This window comes from Oratosquilla oratoria, chromosome 9, assembly GCF_046742065.1.
Source record: "Oratosquilla oratoria isolate Oo_2021 chromosome 9, ASM4674206v1, whole genome shotgun sequence".
NCBI classification, from domain to species: domain Eukaryota; kingdom Metazoa; phylum Arthropoda; class Malacostraca; order Stomatopoda; family Squillidae; genus Oratosquilla; species Oratosquilla oratoria.
The window spans coordinates 69,940,170-69,963,145 of NC_134785.1; the positions used below are offsets into that span (position 1 = coordinate 69,940,170).

The 22,976-nt window shown below is 39.9% G+C and overlaps 1 protein-coding gene across 3 annotated transcripts; it reads right to left on the bottom strand.

Moving 5' to 3' along the window:
• Positions 1–1,610: 1,610 nt before the first annotated feature.
• LOC143028544 (uncharacterized) lies at positions 1,611–22,857 on the bottom strand. 3 transcript variants are annotated; one of them, XM_076190818.1, is made up of 9 exons: positions 22,415–22,857; positions 16,923–17,135; positions 16,743–16,785; positions 13,658–15,163; positions 12,468–12,549; positions 11,749–11,915; positions 5,967–6,081; positions 5,660–5,826; positions 1,611–4,915 (listed from the first exon to the last, which is right to left on the bottom strand). In XM_076190818.1, exons 3-7 carry the CDS (start codon positions 16,764–16,766, stop codon positions 5,974–5,976), a joined length of 1,887 nt encoding a protein of 628 aa, XP_076046933.1. In that variant the 5' UTR covers positions 16,767–16,785; positions 16,923–17,135; positions 22,415–22,857; the 3' UTR covers positions 1,611–4,915; positions 5,660–5,826; positions 5,967–5,973. The 3 variants fall into 3 exon arrangements, with proteins under 3 accessions (XP_076046933.1, XP_076046931.1, XP_076046932.1); XM_076190816.1 differs by having other exon boundaries at positions 5,643–5,826; XM_076190817.1 differs by having other exon boundaries at positions 5,643–5,826; positions 22,120–22,857.
• Positions 22,858–22,976: the final 119 nt, after the last annotated feature.

Genomic DNA, 22,976 nt, shown 5'->3' on the forward strand with positions numbered 1-22,976 from the left:
TTCTTTGTTTTGTCCAAATGTTGTTCCTGTGATTGACTTAAGTGCGTTAAGTCTAGGTGTGCATTTGTTTTTTACGTTTGTGAGGTGTTGTTTGAAAGACATGGATGTATCGTATGTTACACCAAGAATTTTCGGTGTGTTTGTGTGTGGTATTAGAGTGTTGTTGATGTAGAGATGAGGTATGTATTTGTGTTCTTTTGTCCAGTTGGTGAGAAGTGTTGCTGTAGATTTGGTTGGAGCTATTTTGAGTCTGTTTGTGATGAACCATGTGTTGAGTGTGTCAAGGTAAGGCTGGATTATTTCTGCAGCTTTGTCTGTGTTACGATGTGTGCATGTGATTGTTATGTCGTCTGCGTAGGAAGAGATTTGTATTTCTGAGGTGTCTGGTGTGGGTAAGTCATGCATGTATAGATTGAATAATGTGGGGGATAGAACTGAGCCCTGTGGTACTCCGTTCTTAATGTTTCTGATGTGCGATGATTGGCCATTATATGACACATGAGCATTCCTGCCTGCCAGATAATTGGCCAGCCATCTTTTGGTGTTATTGTGCATGTCTGTGTTATATATTTTATTTGTTAGGTTGTGGCGGGGGATAGCATCAAAAGGGGGGATAGCATCAAAAGGAAGTGTTGACCAGTGTGGTTCACTAAAGCCATCAACTAACATTTTCTTCATGTGATCAAGGAGTGTTGAGGTGTCTGAAAGGAGTCTTTTTCAAGAATGCATCTCTATCTAAGATGACCAACTGTTTATCTATATAGCTGAACCAGCCATGGAGGATGTTAAAGAGCAAATTGAATAGATCTGTCTTATCGGCATTGACTCTGAGGAAGCTGCCCAGTTCTCTGGGCTTGATGTACAACCTAATACCTGCCTCCTCATCCCTCTCCTACATTCAGACCTTTGGAGGGTTTCCAAAATATCAAAACACAGGGTACATGAAATTCTGCATACTCCTGGAGCGTTTTAGCCGTACGTGACAACATGTAGATGATGGCTGTTCCTGCTAGTACAACACTGCTTGTAGATGAAACTTCAGATGTGGATTTAGTTATCTCTTTGAAACATATGCTTAGAACCAAGCTGGATACCCCTACCACCTGAGAGAAGGTAGACATGTTTGGTTCTGTGAGAAGACCTCATCGAGATTCCCAACTCAATTTTGGCAGGCAGTGAATAGCTGGGTCCTCCTGATGCTATTGATGCTATTTGACATACTACCATCTCCCACCTCTAAAACCTAGAACTAAAGTTGATACAAAACAGAATGTCATCATACCCTCTGAAGTTCTAAGACACTTTTTACCTTTGATTGTCAAGAACCCAAGATACATCAAACAGTTGAGATAAATGGTTACTGCCCCCAATGGAGAAAAACTGAAAGAATTACCTTTATTCAATCAATCCATTGGTCCTGGTCTCTCTTGTTGAAGACCCACAGCCTTCAAGCAACTGGCAACAGCCTTTATTTTGATACATATAGGACCTTCACACCACACACTAAAGATCTCACAGTGAAGGCAGATAAGAAAATTAATATATTTAGGTAAAGGATTTGGAGAACAGAAAGACATATCAATGAATTAAACAAGTTTATGTATGGTAAGAAGCTGGAAAAAAAAAAAATCCTTCTCATTGAGCAATCCATACCAAAGGTCTTTCCACCTTAGATAGGAGGTAGCTGAGTCAAAGCACAAACCGACATACACATTAAAACCCAGTTAATGGCACTTTCGGCCTCAGCATTTTGTGGATGAAAATTTATCCCTGTCCCCCACCACACTACATGGGTCAATCAGCACATAAGAATGAAAGGCACACAGTTCTATGCAAAAGCCCTTAACCCCTTCCATACCATGATGCCTACGTAGGCATCATGAGGCATGAGAAGGTATATGAGGATGCCAGCATTGACATCTTGATTATATTTATTTTGTAGTTGTAGCTGAGTGACCCCCATATTCTGTGAACTGGCTTGATCATATTTTCTGTGGTTATTAATATTCAGAGTGAAAGAGAACAAGTAATACAGCTGTAACTTTATATTTTATAATACGAGTATTGTGATGCATCATTGAATCATCATACATCAGGCAGCTGATGCTGCCCATGAGAATTTGACTCGTATTGAAGAGGTTAATCTCATCCTTCCTTCATATCACATAAGTGCAGCCCACCAAACACAAACAGGTCAAGCTGCACATTAGAATGATGGACACATAATTCTATGGAACAGCCCTTGAGATAATCCACCCCTCACATCTCGCAACCCCAGAAGGAAGTAACCTACTAAATATATCTATATACCAATAGGCTTCTTCCTCCTATTAAGGAAAGTAAACATCTACAATAATCTACCCTGAGTACCCCCACAATACTGGCTTTTGCTGTTTTGGTAATCTTTTGCAGACAAAGATGATAACCTTCCATCTACAACAGGATAAGGAAACCTGGGCAAAAAGGAGATTTAGGTGCAGATGAGGCCACACATTCCAACATCTGCACACACTTGGCCATAACAACTAGTATCTGATGGCAAGGGAGACCCAAGACAATCAAAAGTTGTATGTGACACTCAACATACACACATTAAAGTTCACATATCAAACATTTCACAACAAAATGCCAAATCCTATACTTCACCAAAACAAACAAGAATTGCACTGGCATATCTATTTGGTCACCACCCTACATTAATACAGTATCAACACAAAATTGGCCTGACAACAGACACTAATTGCCTCGGATGCAACAACCAAATAGAAGACAGAGCACTATTCTACATTTACTCTTCCCAGGCAGCAACACAAAACTTCTTCACTGAGTGACTCATGGGCTGAAATGGTGGCTACTAGTCTCCTGCAGGTGAGAATCTGGGCGATGGTTTTGATATATATAGAGCTAAGAAACAACCCTGACATCATTCTGAAGTAATTTCAAATATGGTGTGCATTTTCTTGCAGATGTAATATTACACAGACCAAAGATATTTACCTGTTTTCTCATGATGGTATCATCTTACTAATGCCTCTGAACCAAGCAATGTAGCTGGGGGCAGGGATGACCATTCATCCATGAACAGCAAAATGGGAGACTATTTGGATAGGTGTAGGGTGAGTGTATACTTTGATTTGGCCATAACCCTTACACAGGGGAACGGGCCCTTTGATATATGTCACTGTATAAACGGATGATGGATATCGGAATCATAGCCCTGTGCCCAACTTCAAAATTCACCACACCCTTACTTCCATTTGGAGGTGCAACCCTGATGGGCTGAAACTTCATCTCTGCACCAGACTAAGATCTCTCTCTCTATCAACTTCAGGCACTGTGATTCATCAAGGTCAATGGATCACATGTTGGTCTCACGATTGACAGCTATTACCATCCTGGATGACAACTCAAAGCTTATATATTGCCCAATCTCTGGGTAATACTGTGACCAGATTTGCCCACCCCAACTTTTGCATCTGCTTTGCAGGTTTCAGTCAGTGAAACTTAAGACAGCAATTGTCACAACATCACTACAAATGGATGTTGTTCCTTTCACCAGTTATACCTTCACAAATACCTCAAACTGTGCCCTACCTAACTTGCAAACTCCACGGAGAGAATGCACAGCTGCAGCATGCGCAATCCTTTAGAGTCCAGGGTGAATAGTTCTTGGCTTTCTTCGTGAAAAGTGTTGCCAAAATCATTAATGATCATGATCATTGATTGCACTTCTGCCATGATGGAAATCTGTACAATTTGTGCCTAGTCATAGGTTAGAAACAAGCATTTCCTGAGTGGAGAATTGTCCAGCTGTGGCCTGCCTGTGTCTGGCACTGTTGAACCTTATAAGCAGGGCAATGGTTAGTGGGACCATCTAGGACCATTCTGACCAAGGAAAAAAACATGGCATCGACTCCTGTTGGCATCTTCTAAGGAACTTGCTGAGGATATTCATCTTCCTGATAGTATGGCATCACATAATTTGTGCAATATACACCAAGTGGATGGCATCATCATCCACGTCCAATTTGCATGCTTCTGGAAGGACGTCAGTTGTCTTCACTAGATGCACACATAAAGTCCTGTCCTTTATTGTAATCATATAGTGAGAAACTTAGCTAGGATTCTCAGCTACAGATGTGTTGTGTGTTTCCTGCTTTCTATCTTGACTCCTAGCTTCTTCATTCTAGACATATGCACATGTGACTGAGTAGCTAATTTGAAGACTGGAGTTGTCTGGTCAATCATTCAAGAATCTTTAAGATACATGGCTAGTTTCGCAAAAGCAACTGATGCCATTATTCAATCAACTTCTGTACCCTTTCGTTCTTTCTGACATGTTTACATAGACTCAGCAGACAATTTGTGTGGTACTTATCCTCTTGTGCCACTTCTACACAGTCAGATTGCATGTCCTGACCCAAGAGTCCAGAGGGAATGTAGCAGCTTCATGAAGATCTCAAAAAGTAGCATTTCACTTTGAGCCATTTTGTCTTTGTGCAATACTGACTTCAAATTTACTTGCTTGGAGAAACCTGTTCATCGTTATTGATGTCCTTCTACTGATGCCTCATTTCAGGTCTTTCTAATTTTTTGCTCATGGGACCAATGAGCATTAATGGCAATCTGGACAGATTCCACACTGTGACCTTCACCTAATCTCACCATTTTTAAAGTTTTTGGTAGTAGTCCAAAAGCACTGAATTTTACCAGATTGTCAACCAGTAAGCTGTAACTGCTTCCCTTATCTTTTTATTTTAAAACTGTGGTCCTGATTTCTTGGTATATAAAACAAAAATACCAATCTCTCCATGTTGCTAGTTTGGTAAAGTTAAACCGAATTGCACCTGCACTACCGACATCAGTGCATGCAAAACTTCTTCATTTTCACCTGGTCTGAAGAGCTACCATATATCTGGAAAAGTAAAATTATACCTTACTCCTACAATCATATATGGTTTTATTAGCATACAAATAGTATAATTAATATTATTTAGTTAAGGATATAATCAGCATTATTCTATAATTGTGTCAACAATATGTGAGCATTAGTTTCATATAAACACGTCAAAAGGCCTTTTCCCCCTTTTAAGTGGGGTGGCCAAGGCAAAGAATACACCCAACCCACACCTATCCAATACCTATTCTTAGTCCCTCCTGTCTTAGTACTTTGTAGATGAAAGGTCATCCCTATTCCTTCCATACCTCTCAGTTCTAGGGCAATACAATGAAACACAGTTTTCCAGAGAATGAATTAAAAACCAGAGCTGGTTTACCCTCAAAGTTTCATTATTCAGTGACACCTTATCCTCATTCAATTGAAACAATTTGTGTAACAGACAAGAAGAACATCCCTTTGGGTGGAATAATTCCTTCATCCATTCACAATCATTAGCATCAAATTCTATACTGTCTTCCCCTCACTCACTCCAAATAACACAAAATTTCTTTACTGTGTGAGTTATGGGCTGAACTGGTGGCTATGGAGCTGTGAATCTGCACATGAGAACTAGACAAAGACTGAGGGATGAATAAAATGAATATGCATGGGGAGAAGAGAGGAAAACCATTAGAAATCTATCTATATAACATGAATTTTTTTCCTCTTAATAAGGGAGGTAGCCAAGTCATGAGGTACATACCCACTCATATCCACCACCTTTTCCTCCAGTAAAAAAGGAATTATAAAAACATCCAATAGTTGTTAGAAAATATCATCGTATCTTGTAGTGTGCTTGGTATAATTTGGCTCCACTGATATTTTCCTCTTTTGCCATGTCAAAACTTCCTTTGAAAGATAGCATTACTTTTCTCATTCTTGAAACACTGAAAAAGGGACAAAGAAAAGAAACTTAGTTAAATAAATTTCCATCTTTGTCAACAACAAAATTCTTCCTCTTACACAATAGTAAACTGAACTGCACTATTAGACAAAAGAAATAAAAGGTTGAAATCATGACAAATACCATGTTATCACGTAGTATGCTTGGGATTTTTTCGCTCCCTAGTAGACATCTCCTTTTTAACCTTTTCAAAGGCTTTTTCAAAAGACAAAGGTTTCTTTTTCTTCTTCTTGATATACTGAAACAAAAAGGAATCTTATGAACAAAAGATCATGGAGAATTTACTTTGGAAGACTGTTCAATTATAAAATTGATTAAATAGTAGAAATGATGAGTGAAAGTTGGACTGGACTGGTACAACCAATAGAATGCAATATGGAGAAAAAAAAAAAAAATCTGGTAGCATTCTTCTCAAACATTTTCAACAACTTTCCCCCAGTACCCCACAGTGCCTACACTGGAAAGGAAGAAGACATGCACATGCATGATGGGGATTAGTGTGACAACTAACACTCAGAGTTCTCGCTTTTATAAAGGCATCAAGAAGAATATAATAATGACTGAGAGAATACAAAGGGCAACAACCAAACTGGTTCCCAGATTGGCAGAGAGACCACATGAGAAGAGAAAGAAGTGATATGATAAAAGTACTCAGGTAGCTAGAGGGGATAGACTACAGTGACAGAGGAGATATCTTGATTAGGGACAAAAGGGCTTTCAGAGGTTGTGAGAACATCTTAAGAAAGAATACATGTCTAAAGGATGTGAAGAAATAGTTTTCCATATGGATGAAAGAATACTTGGAATAGCTTAGAAGGTGATATGGCCCTTAATATGATAACTGGAAATTAAAGATACAAACCAAGTTGGAACCATACATGAAGTTGAGGCTAGGTACAATAAGTTGAAGAGTAGGAGACAGATCCCAACAAGTGATACCCATTTCCTGTATAGGCTACTACAATTAGGTAAATACACACAAAGCACATAGGTAATATAGTCCAAGCTGGAACAATACATAGTTTCATATCTAAATATCTATCTATTGACATATCAAGGACCTCTTCCCCCTTATAAGGGGGTAGCCAGCCAAGGCATGCACCCACTCTCACCCATTCTATTCCCATCCACTCCCCATACTTTCCCTCTCATTACTTAGCTCCTTGTGGATGAATGGTCATCTCTGTCTCCTCCCCAAGCTGAAACTGTACATGAATTTAATGGCTAGGTATGATGAATTGGAAAGTGGGAGACTAAGGGCTTTCCCCCTTACAAGGGAGGTAGCCAAGCCCCACAAATGTTGCTCCTTTCCTATATATTATGATCAGGTAAATACACATCCACATGGAGGTTGCAGATGTTTTAATAGTGTGCTGTTGGCTGTGCTTGTGTATTAAATGAGATGGGTGGATAGGATTAAGAGTTTCTGCAGAGAAGTGAACTATGTGCTTATTATTCTCACAAGATACTATGCTGGAACTGGAAAAAAAAAAAATTGATGAATGAGAGATGGGTGTGAGGCAGGTGTATGCTCTGACACAGCCACCCTCATCACATGGGGAGAAGGCCCTGTCTATATCAAGGTCAGTGTTAACATAGTGAACATGTTCATGAAACATGTGTGTTATCTAGAAATACATGAGACAGCCTACTGGAGTTTTGGTAAGAGGAGTACAGCAATTGTCTGGGATACTGTGCTGTTCAAACTGGTTAACCATTCTGTGGTAGAGGTTCACATTTTTTTTATATTACACAAGTCAAACCCTAGTTTGAAGATTATTATTATCATTTATTATTTATTAAGGAAGCTCACTGGCTGACCGGGTTAGGGCGCTGTTACTTGCAGCGAAGGTCGAGGGGATGGCAGTTTGAATCCTGCCACTGGCGAAGTTGAACCAACAACATGGTTCATTAAATTCCATGCTCAAAGCCCCCTATGAGGGGCACCGTCCTAGCCTTCCAATAGGGGGGAATTTGTGATGTTAAACCATATCATCATTATTTATCAAAATCATATGAGAGGTACAATGAAAAGAAAAATAAGTAAAGCATACAATAAAGGATGCAAAAAGGAGAGCAGATGTGAAATGGGGTAAGAGTATGAGAGAAAATTTTGAAAGTAATAAAAAGATTTTTGCAGAGAAATTAAGATAGGAAGAGGAGGCAAATCAAGTATTGAAGCGAAGGTAAAAGGTGTATATGGAGTGATCATAATGGAAGAGACGGCGGTAAGAGGAAGATGAACAGAGTATTTTAGGAGTTGTTAAATGTGAAGGAGGATAGGGAGAGAAATGTAGTTGCAGTGGGAAGTGCTAAGAAAATGAGTGATGAATGAAGAAAATGGAGGAGAAGTAAGAAAAGATGAGTTGAAAGCAGTTATTGAAATTATGAGAAAAGGTAAGGTGCCTGGGTCAGATGGGTGACATGTGGTGTCTCAAAAAAGGTGGTAAAGTGATGGTGAACTAGCTGGTAAAATTGTTTAATGTTTGTTTAAAAGAGGGTAGAATGCTGGAGGACTGGAGGAGTGCATGTATGGTTCCACTTTACAAGGGAAAAGAGGACAAGTGTAAGTGTAGTAGTTTCTGAGGGATCAGTTTGTTGAGTGTAGTTAGGAAGGCCTATGGGATGGTTTTGATTGAGAGGATTAGGAGAGGAACAGAGGGAGTAATTGGTGAGGAATAGAGTGGGTTTAAGACAGGTAGGGGTTGCATTTTTTTATGGTAAGGCAGATATGTGAGAAAGCATTGGGAAATGGTAAGGATGTTTTTTGGGCTTTTATGGATTTGGAAAAGGTTTATGACAGGCTAGTCAGGAAGGCACTGTGGGAGTTGTTGCAGATATATGGGATAGGAGGAAAGCTATTAAGAGCAGTCAAGAGTTTTTACAAGAGTAATACAGCCCGTGTTCAAATTAGAAATGGAGAGAGTGAGTGGTTTGAGGTAAAAGTGAGACTTCCCCAGGGGTATGCCTGTTCAATGTATACATGGATAGGGTGGTGTGAGAAAAGCAAGGGTAGTTGGCTGGGGACTGGAGATGGTTAAAGAAAATGGAGAAAAATGGGAGATAAGCCAGTTGTTTGTTTGTAGCAGGATCAGAGGAGGTATTAAGGAATTTAGTGATGGAGTCTGGGGAGGTGTGCAAAAGAAGGAAGTTGAAGATAAATGTGGGTGGAAGTGAGGTAATGAGATGTACAAGGGGAGAGGATGGCAGCAAATTGGAAGCGAGTATTAAGGGAGAGAGGCTGGAGGAAGTAGATAGCTTTAGATACTTGATGGCAAATGTGGCAGGAAAGGGAGGAGTGGAGATGGAGGAGGAATACAGATTGAGAGAAGCAAGTAAATACCTTGGGGGATTAAAAAGTGTAATGACAAATAGACATTTGGGAATGGATCCTAAGATGAGATTGTATGAAGGGGTGATTGTGCCAACAGCACTATACTGGGCAGAAACATGGAACATAAGTGAGGAAGAGAGAAAGAGTTTAAATTTGTTTGAGATGAAATGTCTGAGAAGTATGGTAGGTGTTACTATGCTGGATAAAGTGAGAAACAAGGAGGTGAGGAGGAGAGTGGGGGTGTAAAACAAGTTGGGAGATAGGGTTGATGAAAAGTATTGGGATGGTTTGGACACATGGAAAGAATGAGTGAGGAAAGATTAGTAAAAGAAGTGTGGAAGACAGAGGTGGATGGAGTGAACATGAGGGCAACCAAGGATGAGATGGATGGATGGGGTAAAAGGGATGTTGGGAAAGAGGGGAATGGCTGTTGAGGAAGGGAGAAGACAGAAGATAGGGGTGAGTGGAGAATGGTTGTGTATGGATGATGCTGTGATGCATGGAAGGGAGTGTGTGGGGGATGGGGGAGTTTAGGGAGTATGTATGAATGATATTTTGATACAGCCCAAAGGGATTTTTTGCCATCTTCTCTTTTTCTGCATATGGGGACAAGGAGGGGGGGGGTGCTGACTAAATGAAGCAGCCTTACTGTGGATGTGCTGTGTTTTGCTGCATTGCTTCTGACCCAGGGCAGTGGGCGAGATGTAGGGATGACCCGTCATCAAGGAGGAGCCAAGAAAAGAGGAGTGAGGAAGAGATGGTGAATGGGAGTAAAGTATGTGGGGATGAAATGGTTGGGAGTGGATTTATGCCTTTTGACTTTGGCTACCTCCTTGTGCATACAAATACCAAAGGCTTTTTCCCCCTACACAGGGGGTAGCCAAAAAGAAAAAAGCATAGAAACCACTCCTACCCATTCCATTTCCTATATATTCCACTCCCCTCCACCCTCCTTATCTTGGCACCTCCTGGATGACGGGTCATCCCTGCATCCTGTCCACTGCCCTGGGTCAGAAGCAGTGTTGCAAGACACAGCACATCCACAGCAAGGCCGCTTCATTAAATTGGTGACCCCCCTCCTCTCTGTCCCCCCCATGCTGAAAAGAAGACGGGGAGAAATCCCTTTGGGCTGCATAAATTTTTTTCTCATACATACTTCCTCACCCCCCATCCCCCACCCACTCCCCCTCATGCATCACAGCATCATCTATAAACAACCCCTCTCCATTCACCCCTATCTTCTGTCCTCTCCCGTCCTTCCTCAACAGACATTCCTCTCTTTTGTAATGCCCCTTTCACCTCATCCATCCATCTCATCCTAGGATGCCCCCTCATATTCCTTCCTTCCACCTCTGCCTTCCACACTTCTTTTACTAATCTTTCTTCACTCATTCTTTCCATGTGTCCAAACCATCCTAATACTCTTTCATCAACCCTATCTCCCAGTTCCCTTTCCACCCCTGTTCTCCTCCTCACTTCCTCATTTCTCACTCTATCCAGCCTAGTAACCCCTATCATACTTATCAGACATTTCATCTCAAACACATTCAAACTCCTTCTCTCTTCCTCTCTCATGTTCCATGTTTCTGCCACATACAATGCTGTTGGCACAATCACTCCTTCATATAACCTCCTCTTAGCATTCATTCCCAGATGTCTATTTCTCATTACACTTTTCAATCCACCAAGGCATTTACTCGCTTCTCTCAATCTACATTCTACCTCCACTCCCACTCCTCCCTTTCCTGCCACATTCGCACCCATGTATCTAAAACTATCCACTTCCTCCAGTCTTTCACCCTTAATGCTCACTTCCAGCCTACTGTCACTCTCTCCCCTTGTACATCTCATCACCTTACTTTTGCCCACATTTATCTTTAACTTCCTTCTTTCACACACCTTCTCAAACTCTGTCACTAACTTCCTCAATCCCTCCTCTGATCCAGCTACAAGCGCAGTGTCGTCAGCAAACAACAACTGGCTCACCTCCCACTTTTCTCCATTTTCTTTAATCATCTCCAACCCCTGACCCACTGCCCTTGCATTCACCTCTTGCACCACCCCATCCATGTAAAGATTGAACAGCCAGGGCAACATAACACATCCCTGACGAAGTTCCACCTTTACCTCAAACCATTCACTCTCTCCATTTCTAATCCTAACACAAGCTTTACTACTCTCGTAAAAACTCTTGACTGCTCTTAACAGCTTTCCTCCTATCCCATATATCTGCAATACCTCCATTGTAAGGGGGGGAAAAAGCCCTTGGTATGTGTATGTATATGTATTTATTATTATATCTTTAAGGTCTAGAAATCTGACCTGTTTGCCACAATTTAGAGTATACAGAAGGTGTGGTGAATCAAATGGTAAATAGTCCCTGATGGAGAGTACATACAATAGGAACTGCAAAATTAGCCCCAAGTTTTAAGCTAAGGACAGGAAAAATGAGTTTTCCAGTTTCAACTGAATATAACATATCCATTAACTCATAAATAAATACAATTTTCTTGAGTAATCTATCTATAAACCAAAGGCTTGCTCCCCTCTATACAGGAAATAGTAATCTACCTTTTCTATTTGTGTCATGGTGGTATAACGATGACTAGATGAGAGAGCTGCCGAGTATTCCTGATACATGGCCTGTTGGCAGTTGACAAACTGACGAGTGAGTCCCACTTGCTGCCTTAGGACCTCTTCCAGGGCAACCATACTGGGCGGGAATACCATGTGCATTCCTGCAATAATGAAATAATTGACACTTTCAGAGTACCTCCCTGTTATCATGAATGAGATATTCAAACATAAAAGTAACCTATTTCCATGTGATTTTTTGTAACAATAACAAAGATGTGTGTGTATATGTATATATATACATACACACACACAATATGTATTCAAGGTACACAATTAAGGGTCGGGAAATTAGACTCCAACCCAAACCAGAGTAATTGAAGTTTGGAAAATACATGTCTGATTTGTGAGAAGATAGATTTGAGAGACCAATGACAGCTCCCCTCATGTCGTGGTCTTGGGAGATGGGCATCACGAGAATTGTTGTCCTGCTGCTGCCCATCTTCTAAACCCATCAAACTCCTTACCTCATCTGGAGTTGTATCCCCAAGGGGGAAACACTTAGTATCTGCACTCGGCCCTAGATCTTTCACCACAAAAGGAAAACTGACAATCAGCGACTGGGTATCAAGTGGATGTGTTTCTTTAAATCATTCATCTTCTCTTATATATGAGCTGGGAAAGGGCTTTTGGTATGTGTAAGAATGTTACTTTACCTTCATATAACATTGGTGTGAAGATATATCTTGACAGAGATGCCGTTTTTTCATATTTTTTGTACACTCTCTTATGCCTTCCCTTAAAGAAAACAAAATTACTTTAAATTTTTGAAATGTTCACTTTCCTGAAAGAATATATTACTCACATGATGAAAATGTCATCCAAAAAAGGATACAAAACACAAATAAAACATTAAATTTCAGTTCACTCATTTCACCTAAGCAGTGCATCAAATTCTATTACTCACAATAATGTACAATCAACAAAAGATGCTGGCCAGTTATACACATACCAATGGCTTTTTCCCCCCATACAAAGGAGACGGCCAAAGTCAAAGGCATAAAATCCACTCCCACCCATTCCATCTCTACATACTCCACTCCCATTCATCCCTCTCCTTCACACTTATCTTGGCTCCTCCTGGATGACAGGTCTTTCCATTTTTTGTGTACAAATTCTTTAAATGAAGTTATACACAAAAAAATGGAAAACACTCTAAGGAATTTCTAAATTATACTATCTATACACCAAGGACTTCTTTCTCCTTACATGGGAGGTAGCCAAGTGAAAGGGAAGTACCCACTCCCATCCACCACCCTTATCTTTCCCTCTTAGCTCCTTATGGATTGTCATCCTTGTCTCATGCCCAAATTATACACTTCTCCAAAATGTGCCACACCCTGACAAACCAGATACCTATATTTCATGACACATTGCATTTCCCCCTCCCCCACACATTTATTTGCTTCCTTTACTCTAAAATTCCCCCCTGCACCAACTACTTCATTCCCAGTTGCATGTGACCCCAAATGCTTAGAACTCTCCATCTTCTCCATCCTCTTGCCTTATAAACTCACTTCAACTTCACTGCCACCCTCACTACTTGTACATCTCATCACCTTACTTTTAAATAACAATTATGTTCATCGCTGTACTGTAACCCAGCACTCCATCTCCTGTTAACAAAGAGTTGTTGGGGGTGTGTATGTGTAAGATCACAGCATTACCCATAGATTGGGTATATATGAGCTCTGAGCTCTCATCCAGAAAGGTAATAACTGTCAATCAGGAGTACAACATGTGACTCATGACCATGATGAATCATACCCACTCCCAAACTCTACCAACAACTACTTTAGTCTCTGCTTCAACTGATACAATATTCTATCAGTCTTGTAATACATACCTTCTTTCTTTTCTTTCTTCTTCTGCACACATGACAACTTTCAGATTCTGATGTTTCTGATGATAAAGTCTCACTTTCAGATGAATCCTCTGAGGAACTTTCTTTTACTTTCTTTTTCAAATGCGATGACCTCTGCTTCTTTCCTTTTTTAACACGGTCCTCATTCTTTTCAGTTTTTGTTGACTTAAGTGGGCCATGGGATTTATGTTTTCCTGTATCACTACAACTTCTTTCACTTAACATTTCCTCTTCATAATGTATCTTTTGTGTTCTTCTGCTGCGGAGTTGTTGAGGTATATCATGAGTTCCAACTGTCTCAGGTCTCCTTACAGTGATGTTTTCTTCATTTATTTGGCTAGGTTCTTCTTGCTGGTCTACTTCCTCCTTGATGGAGGGAACACTTTCAGCAATACTTTCCACCACATCTGCTTCATCAGTCAGCATGGTGCTGACTTCATCTGAACTTCTACTCTTATAAGTTAATTCTTTCATATTTTTTTTCAATTCTAAAGAATCTTCATCCCTATTCTTGGCATAGAAATTGCCAGATGATTTTGAGTATTGAATATTATTTTTTGTTTTATGATCATTCTTATTTTCTTTTTTATAAAATGGGCTATCAACAACAGTGTCATTACCTGAAAGGAGTAGATTTTTTGCACTTTTAGATGAATTTTTGTATGTTAATGCCAATGGACTTTTTGTATCTTTGTATGATATTTTTTCACCTGGATCTTTCTCTTGTTCTCTTTGTAATATACTGTGCATACTGTCATTTACCTCAGATCTGCTCATATCATCTTCAAGTCTCTTACATTTTTCATCTACATTTTCATCAACTGCTACAGAATATGCCGGAGATGAACTGTCTTGTTTTCCTCTTGGTGTACCACTATCTGAATCCAGTGTCCCTATTATGTCATCTAGTGTCATTACATTTGCAAGCTTAATTATGTCTCCATCACTATCTGAACTTTCTTCTGACGACTGTTTATCAGAGGCTGACAATTGTGCTTTGTCAATGTTTTGCATTAGCTCCTCATCAAGAGAAGAATTTACATTTTTGTCATCTTCATAATCACTGGTGGATTCTTCTTCTCTTCCAAGGTCATTTATCGACTCTCTTGCATATGGCGACAGTACAGATGGTTTTTTTAACCACTGCATTGCTTTTTCATTGGATGCAATTGTTTTTCCATATGAACTTAAGCTCTCACCTTTTTCGGATTCAATCTCATTCTGGGTTTTCTTTCTGACAGCATCCTTTCCTTTCTTGTTTGTCACTTCTGATGAGACATTGGAAGCTTGCCTATTAGGCTTCTTTGATCCATACTTTTCACTGAGAGCACGAATATCTGAGAGAGAGTCTATTACAGAATTGTGATTTTTTTGGTCTTTGGCAGCTGATGGTTTATCAACAAACACACTTTCACTATCACTCTGAGATCCTTCATCTTTATCACGAGTTAATGACTGTGTCTTCCTGTTTAACTGATTCAAATAAGCCTGAAAAGGAGGAACAGACATCAGTATTTCTTTAATATGTACATAATGCAAAAGTTCCTCTGGGCGAATTAATAGCAGCCCATCACAGTGTATGGTACTGTGGAGAGCCCCCACTCTTGAATAATGTAACATAAGTAGGATCCACTTTTATGCCTACATGCTGAGCTATGTCTGGGTGGAGATGTAGATGGCTTTAGTATAATGGTAGAGTGTGCCATGAGATGGGAAGCTTCTAGGATACTGCACAATATTTTGCAGTTCACTTTTGGTTGCTATTTAGAAAAGAACAGTGGGGGAGGGAGAGTTCACATAGAAAGGAAAAGGTAAAGGGTGTACACAAACAGATGCTAATGGAAGTGAAGGTAGTAAGGGGAGAAATGGGTGGAGTATTTCTAGGATTTGCTAAATTTGGATCTCATGAAGGTTTTGATTGTAGCAGTGGGAGATGCCAGGAAAATTACTACTGGGAGAGGAGAATGATAGGAGAGAGGAGAGACAAATAGGAGAGACAAAGAACATTGAAAGTGATGCCAACTGGAGAGGCATCTAATTTAGATGGGTATCATGTGAAATGTCTGACGATGGGAGGAGGAGTTAAAGTGGACTGACTAGTGAGTTTAAGGTCTGCCTAAAGAAGGAAGGTATGACAGTCAACTGGAGGAGTGTAAATATTTTTCCATTATACAAAGGAAACGGGGCCAAATATGAATGTAGAAGCTTTAGTGGAATCACTTTATCAAATGTTGTTGCTAAAGCATTTGGGAGGGTGTTGAGAGGATTAGGAGGGGAAAAGGGGGAGGATAGGAAGAGCATGCATTTTTTTTTTTTTTTTTTTGGTAGGAGGACAGATATGCAAAAAAGTTTTTGACAAAAAGTAAGAATGTCTTTTGGTCTTTTATGGATTTGGAGATGTAAATCAGGGTCAACAGTAAGGCATTATGAGACATGTTGCAGGTGTATGGAACACAGGGAAGTTTGTTAAGGTCAAGTGAGTAGTAGAGCTTGTGTGAGGGTATGGAATAGAAAAGTGAATGGTCTGAAGTGAAGGTGTGGCTGCACCAGGGATGTGTAATGTCACCGTGGTTGTTCAACCTTTACATGGATGGGGTGGTGCAGAAAGTAAATGCAAGGGTGATGAGCAAGGATTTGCAACTGCTGAGAGTAGAAGGAAGTAGGATGTGAGCCAATTGTTGTTTGCAGATGATACTGCACTTGTAGATGTGTCAGAGGAGGGACTGAAGCAGTTAGTAACAGAGTTTGGAAGGTATGTGAGAGGTAAATGCTGAAAATATATTTGGATATTAAGATGATAACATGGCAAGTAATAAAAAATTTAAGGCTGCTAGATGACAGAAAAGGATAATTTGCTGACAAGATACTATGTAATAAATGTCATACACAGGATGCACTTATGAAGCTCAAAATATGGGAAGCCCACTGGCAACTACAATGCAAAAATTCATGTAAAAATAAAAATTACCAAATGAACATATCACATACAACTAATGAAAACAATCAGTATGCATATAGGACTGTATTTCATATATGTATAAATACACAAACAAAATCAAACCTTTACCTCTATATCACTGTCAGATGCCATTCTGCTGGAAATATATTTCCTGAAAACAGATGTCCCATTATTATAACTGATATCACAAATTATATGCAGTATTTATGTAATTATTTTTTAAGATACAGTACACCAAAATAGACTAAATAAATAAGAATTGGAAACCAACTCTGGTAGTTGTAGTACCTGTGCTAGAAATCAGTGATCACTGCATACTTATAATCTGTCCACATTGATTCAGGATACAGTAGTGAACTTCTTGAGATCCTGTCAGACCATCTTCTTTTTCAAAGAGACTTTGTAATCTCTTGATTTTGCTGCTGATACCATAATGTCTTTGGCACCAGTGTGATCATGCCATATTATCTCCCCTTTCTTCCTGTATCAATCCCGGCACCTCTGCAAAGTGTATTGATTAACATATGACAAACTGTTGTTACAGAATCCATCCTGTGATGGCTGTTTAGACCTCTAATTAACTACTTCCTTTTGTGCAGGCTCAAGACTAGTTCTGAGACATGGTATTACTTTATATATCCATATGATTGAATGTAGTATATAATTTTGTCTAAATGATTACAAGGTATAATATGAAAAATAATAATGAAAATAAAGAAGTTAAAAAAAATAATAATAAATAAAAATAAATCTTCCACACACTCAAGAGCAACCCATGATTGTATTTACTTAATTATAGTATAAAGGAAAGGAGCCATGTTTACAGTCCTATTCCTTATTTTCCAATTATCATACATACATACATACATACATATACCGAGGCTTTTTCCCCCTTTCAAGGGAGGTAGCCAAAAAGGGAAAGGCATAAAAACACTCCCACCCATTTCATCCCTAAATACACTTCACACCCCTCCCACCCTCCCTCTCATCTGAGCACCTCCTGGATGACGGGTCATCCCTGCACCTTGCCCACCGCCCTGGGTCAGAAGCAGTGTCGCAAGACACAGCACATCCACAGCAAGGCCGCTTCATTTAATCGGCGACCCCCTCTCTCCGTCCCCCCTTGCATATAAGGAGAGGACGGGGAGAAATCCCTTCGGGCTGCGTCAAAATTTGCTCACACATACTACCTCACCCCCACCCCCCTGCCCATTCCTCCTCATGCAATCACAACATCATCCATATACAACCATTCTCCACTCACCTCTGTCTTCCGTCCTCTCCCTTCCTTCCTCAACAGACATTCCCCTCTTCCCCAAATCCCCCTTCACCCCATCCATCCACCTCATCCTAGGACGTCCCCTCATGTTCACTCCCTCCACATCTGCCTTCCATACCTCTTTTACTAGTCTTTCTTCACTCATTCTTTCCATGTGTCCAAACCATCCTAATATTCTTTCATCAACCCTATCTCCCAGCTCCTTTTTCACCCCTGTTCTCCTCCTCACCTCCTCATTTCTCACTCTATCTAGCCTAGTAACCCCCACCATACTTCTCAGACACCTCATCTCAAACACATTCAAACTCCTTCTCTTCTTCTCTTATGTTCCACGTTTCTGCCCCATACAGTGCTGTTGGCACAATCACTCCTTCATACAGTCTCCTCTTCGCATCCATTCCTAAATGTCTATTCCTCATTACACTCTTTAATCCACCAAGGCATTTACTCGCTTCTCTCAATCTACATTCTACCTCCACCTTTTCTTGCTACACTTGCACCCAAGTATCTAAAACTATCCACTTCCTCCAGTCGCTCTCCCTTAATGTTCACTTCCAGTCTACTGTCACTTTCACCCCTTGTACATCTCATCACCTTACTTTTACCCACATTTATCTTTAGCTTTCTTCTATCACATACTCTCCCAAACTCTGCCACCAGCTTCCTTAATCCCTCCTCCGATACTGCCACAAGCGCAGTGTCGTCCGCAAACAACAGCTGGCTCACCTCCCACTTTTCTCCATTTTTTTTAACCATCTCCAATCCCTGACCCACTACCCTTGCATTCACCTCTCGCACCACCCCATCCATGTATAAGTTGAACAGCCAGGGCGACATAATGCATCCTTGACGAAGTCCCACCTTTACCTCAAACCACTCACTCTCTCCATTTCTAATCCTGACACAAGCTCTACTACTCTCATAAAAACTCTTGACAGCTCCCAAAAGCTTTCCTCCTATCCCATAAATCTGCATAACCTCCCACAGTGCCTTTCTGTCTACCCTATCATAAGCCTTTTCCAGATCCATAAAAGCCCAAAAAACATCCTTCCCCTTTCCTATAGCTTTCTCACATATCTGTCTTACCACAAAGATCTGATCTACACAACCTCTACCTGTCCTAAATCCACACTGTTCCTCACCAATTACTCCTTCTGTTCCTCTCCTAATCCTCTCAATCAAGATCCTCCCATAAGCCTTCCCAACTACACTTAACAAGCTAATCCCTCTGAAACTACTACATTCACACTTGTCCCCCTTTCCCTTGTAAATTATCATACCTACTTTAAATTCCTGCATGGCTCCAGTTTGGGCTATATCATCTGAGACCATTCCATGAATTTACATATATAAAATGTAATTCTTCACATCCTTCATTGTATTTTTCAGTTTGTTCCCATGACTTTATGATGCCTTCCTTTCCCAAACTATGAGATAATTATTGTTGTTGTTATGGACTGTAGTTTACCAGTGCTTCTATCCTTCTAGACAATATTGCACTGCTGTAATATGTTAGATTTCATGTGTTGGTTCAGTCAGTTGAGAATATTGGTGTTTTGTTGCCCAGAATTTGGTGACGAGCTAGTCATTTGTGGGGAATGATGGCATGATTGATGCTGGGTGTTGAGTAAATCAGATGTATTAGTAGTGCATAAAATATTGTGAAAGGGAGTTTTACAAGGGTAGATGGGAGAGTCGTTTCATATCATGAGGTGATCATGCGTGTGGCAGGAATGCCCTGGTCTTTGGTGACATAAAGCTGTTTCAAAACTTCTCTTACGTTGATGTGAAGACAGCCATGGATATATGTAGGGTAAGACCGTTTTTAGGTGGATTAGTGGACATTGTTCCCTGTGTCTTTGATGCATGTTTAACACTGGTGATCACAGGACTGGGTAATAGTCTATTACTGGTGATGGAGTAGAGGCACTGAACGGGGTGGATGTCATTTTTCAACCTGACTTGTTAGTTCATTCATTGATGAGGATACATACATGAGATGGTACCCAGCAGAATGATACAGACTTGAAGCAAGTAGACCATTGGATGATCCATTCATAAATTTGATGGATCAGGAGAATCGAGGGCAGAAACTGCTTGTAGGCAATTTCATGAATCTGATATGACTATAAAGGATGCAGGTGTGTATGTGTGAGGAAAGTTGTGGTGGATAATATATAGGGGAGCAAGGAAGACAAAGAGTTCACCATTGGAAACTGAGGTGACAGGGGTTGGGGAGATCCAGATTTTGTTTCAGTTGGAAATACAGCTCCATAACTTACTCCATGGTTTGAGTAAGAGCCATTGGTGTGTATGTTAATACCTACTGAATGAGGTGATCAAGGCAGATACAGGATAGGGCTACTCAGTCATGCAGGCTGCTACTGTGCTGTGTTATTTCCTAATACTACACAGGGTGACCAATGGACCAACACCATGTAAACTGTGACTAAGAGCTTCCAGAGATCACAATCTCTTGCCCCCATCATTGTATACCACTGCCTGAGGGCTTATGATTGTTAGATGGAAAAACAAAGTTATGGTTATAGTCTATGTGCTCCAAGGAGTCTGCTCATGGTGTGACAGATGTCATGACTTAGTACTAATTCTGCCAAATCAACCTTATTAAATGCCTCTCTCTCTTATTTCTCACTGATTTGCTATTTGATTTTTTTTATATATTTTGTATATAGTAAAGGAAGCTGTAAAGTACAGAGTGTCACTTCTTAGGATTATAATAACGATTAGCCACCTGATCCCACCTGTGACACTTTGGTGTGGCAACATGGGGGAAAAAAGCACTGTTCCCATGTGTCATAGAACTTATTAAAATGATTGTCATAATCAATGTTCCCTCTAAGCTGTGCGCATGTGTGCACACATGTTTTACAACTAGCACACATAAAGAAAAAATGTGCACATACAAGGTTTTCAAATTATATAAAAATTCATTCAATTAAGAAGTTCCAGCCAAATATCAACTTATAAATTCTCTAAAAATATGGTAACTTGCCAACTGTCAAGCCAATAATTACTTTGGTGGAGGTAATATGTAATACGAACTTACAAATTGTGCGTATTTGCTTAAATGATCAGATGGTGACTAGCATGGGTGCGCAGATACTTTTCAGAGAAGGCAAAGTTTGCACACAAGCAAATTTCTGCGCACACTCACAGCAAAAAAATTAGAGGGAACATTGGTCATAATCCTATAAAGTAATACTCATTGTACCATAAAGCTTCCTTCGCTATATACAAAAAAAAAAAAAAAAAAAAAAAAAAAAAATAAAATAGCACATAGCACATAGATGAGAAACAAGAGAGAGAGGGGCAAGTACTAAGCTTGATTTGGCAGAATGGTTAGTAGTAAATCACAACATGTGCCACAACCTGAATAGACTCACTGGGCCACACAGACTAGAGTAGGAAAAAAGATTAACAGTGACTGTATATACTGTCAGTCTCAGTTACTTCCTCACTCTCGGCATCAACTCCCAGATGGGAGTCTAACTCTGGGGCATTACTTGGAGGTGGTGAGGCAGCAGTTGGTTTCTATTCAATCTCCTGTCAAATTCTATTTCAAATTTTTGCCTCTCTTTTCTTGTATAAGAAACAAGACAAGGCAGCAAAACCTCAAAACAGAATCCATAGCTGGCAAGTAAAACTGAATCCCTCCTGAAGAATTGTCACTAGTCCTCAGACTAGACTCAAGAGTCAAGGTCTGTCATTTTCACCATTTGCCATCTCTCCATGTATGAATAGGTGGGAAAATAAATTACATGTGGAGAGCTGGCAGACACTGTTCCTTTCCTACTTTTAACCAGTGACATAACAACAGCCCCACCCTAATATGACACAGACAACAGTTCAAGATTTCTTCCCAGAAATTTATGAGAGGGCACAAGGATCACCACCACCTACTGTGGGGTTGCAATCTTTGAGTATAGACTAGTGGTCCCTTCAGACAGTACATTTTGCTACCCTACCTCTCTGATGCTAAACACAGCAAAATGAATGACTGACAATCACTTGTACATGCAACCTAAAGTAATTTTAATTCTTTTTTATACTACTGATTGTCGGTAATTTATTTTCTTGTGCTTACCTGGACAGGACAATAGTCAATACACTAGAAATGTCTCTGAGGCTGTGGATTTCCTGTCAAAATGAAACATGAATTATTATTATTATTAACCACTAACTTACTAAGATGGGATTAGCTGGTGTCCACAACCCAGACCCTTTAATCTGCCAAGGAACTGTAGATGGTGTCTATATTGCTATAACTTGTATCTTTTTTTACAACTATGCACCTGTCCCAATCCTGAGGCCTTACAATTCTATTGGATATTTCCAAAATTATCCCGTCGTCCCCGTGATCAACTTGGTTGTAAATATCCGGTAAAATAAAAGATTACTTTCCTTTTCGGCTTTTGCTGACCAAATTTTACACATAGGCTACGTTAATAAACTTATTCCCAACTCAATCAAGGTAACTTACGGAACGATGGCAATTTTCTCGACAATACAGGCTTGACAGACAATCCGGACAGTTTCGTGGATTGTCAAGCTTGCTAAATAATGGCAAACTTATAATAAACCTCTCACACTTAATCTTGTATGAATTTAGTTAAATGTAGTATTGGAATGCTCGTAAGCCAAGCCCACATTAAATATTTGACAAGTACTTGATAACCTGCATTAGTATTATATGAAACTACTATCACGGCTATCTGACATTTATTATCTACCTATATTATTGCAGATAAGGGCAACGGAAGTAGGATCATACATGTCATTATTGGAATTGTATCATTCCTTAACTTTCAAACACTTGTCCACATATGCGTCACCAAAACAAATATTTTTGACCAATGATGATTATCCATGACACAAGTTTAACCAATCAGCGTTTTCCAAGTTCAGCCACATAGCCAATCACACTCCTCCAAGTGAGTAACAACACTCTTGTAATAAGAGTATAGATAGTAAAACTTTAACAAGGAAAAAACAAAAGCTTGACAAAATATATACTGTAAACCTTATTACTTATTGAGCAGCCT

What these genes read in the sequence shown, in the direction of transcription:
- LOC143028544 (XM_076190818.1), bottom strand. Translation starts at nt 16,766, where the DNA reads ATGGCATCTGACAGTGATATAGAG. An exon ending in CATCTGACAGTGATATAGAG is followed by an intron (nt 15,164 to 16,742) that starts GTAAAGGTTTGA and finishes CCTCCTTTTCAG; the next exon opens with GCTTATTTGAATCAGTTAAA. An exon ending in GAAGAAAGAAAAGAAAGAAG is followed by an intron (nt 12,550 to 13,657) that starts GTATGTATTACA and finishes GTTTTCTTTAAG; the next exon opens with GGAAGGCATAAGAGAGTGTA.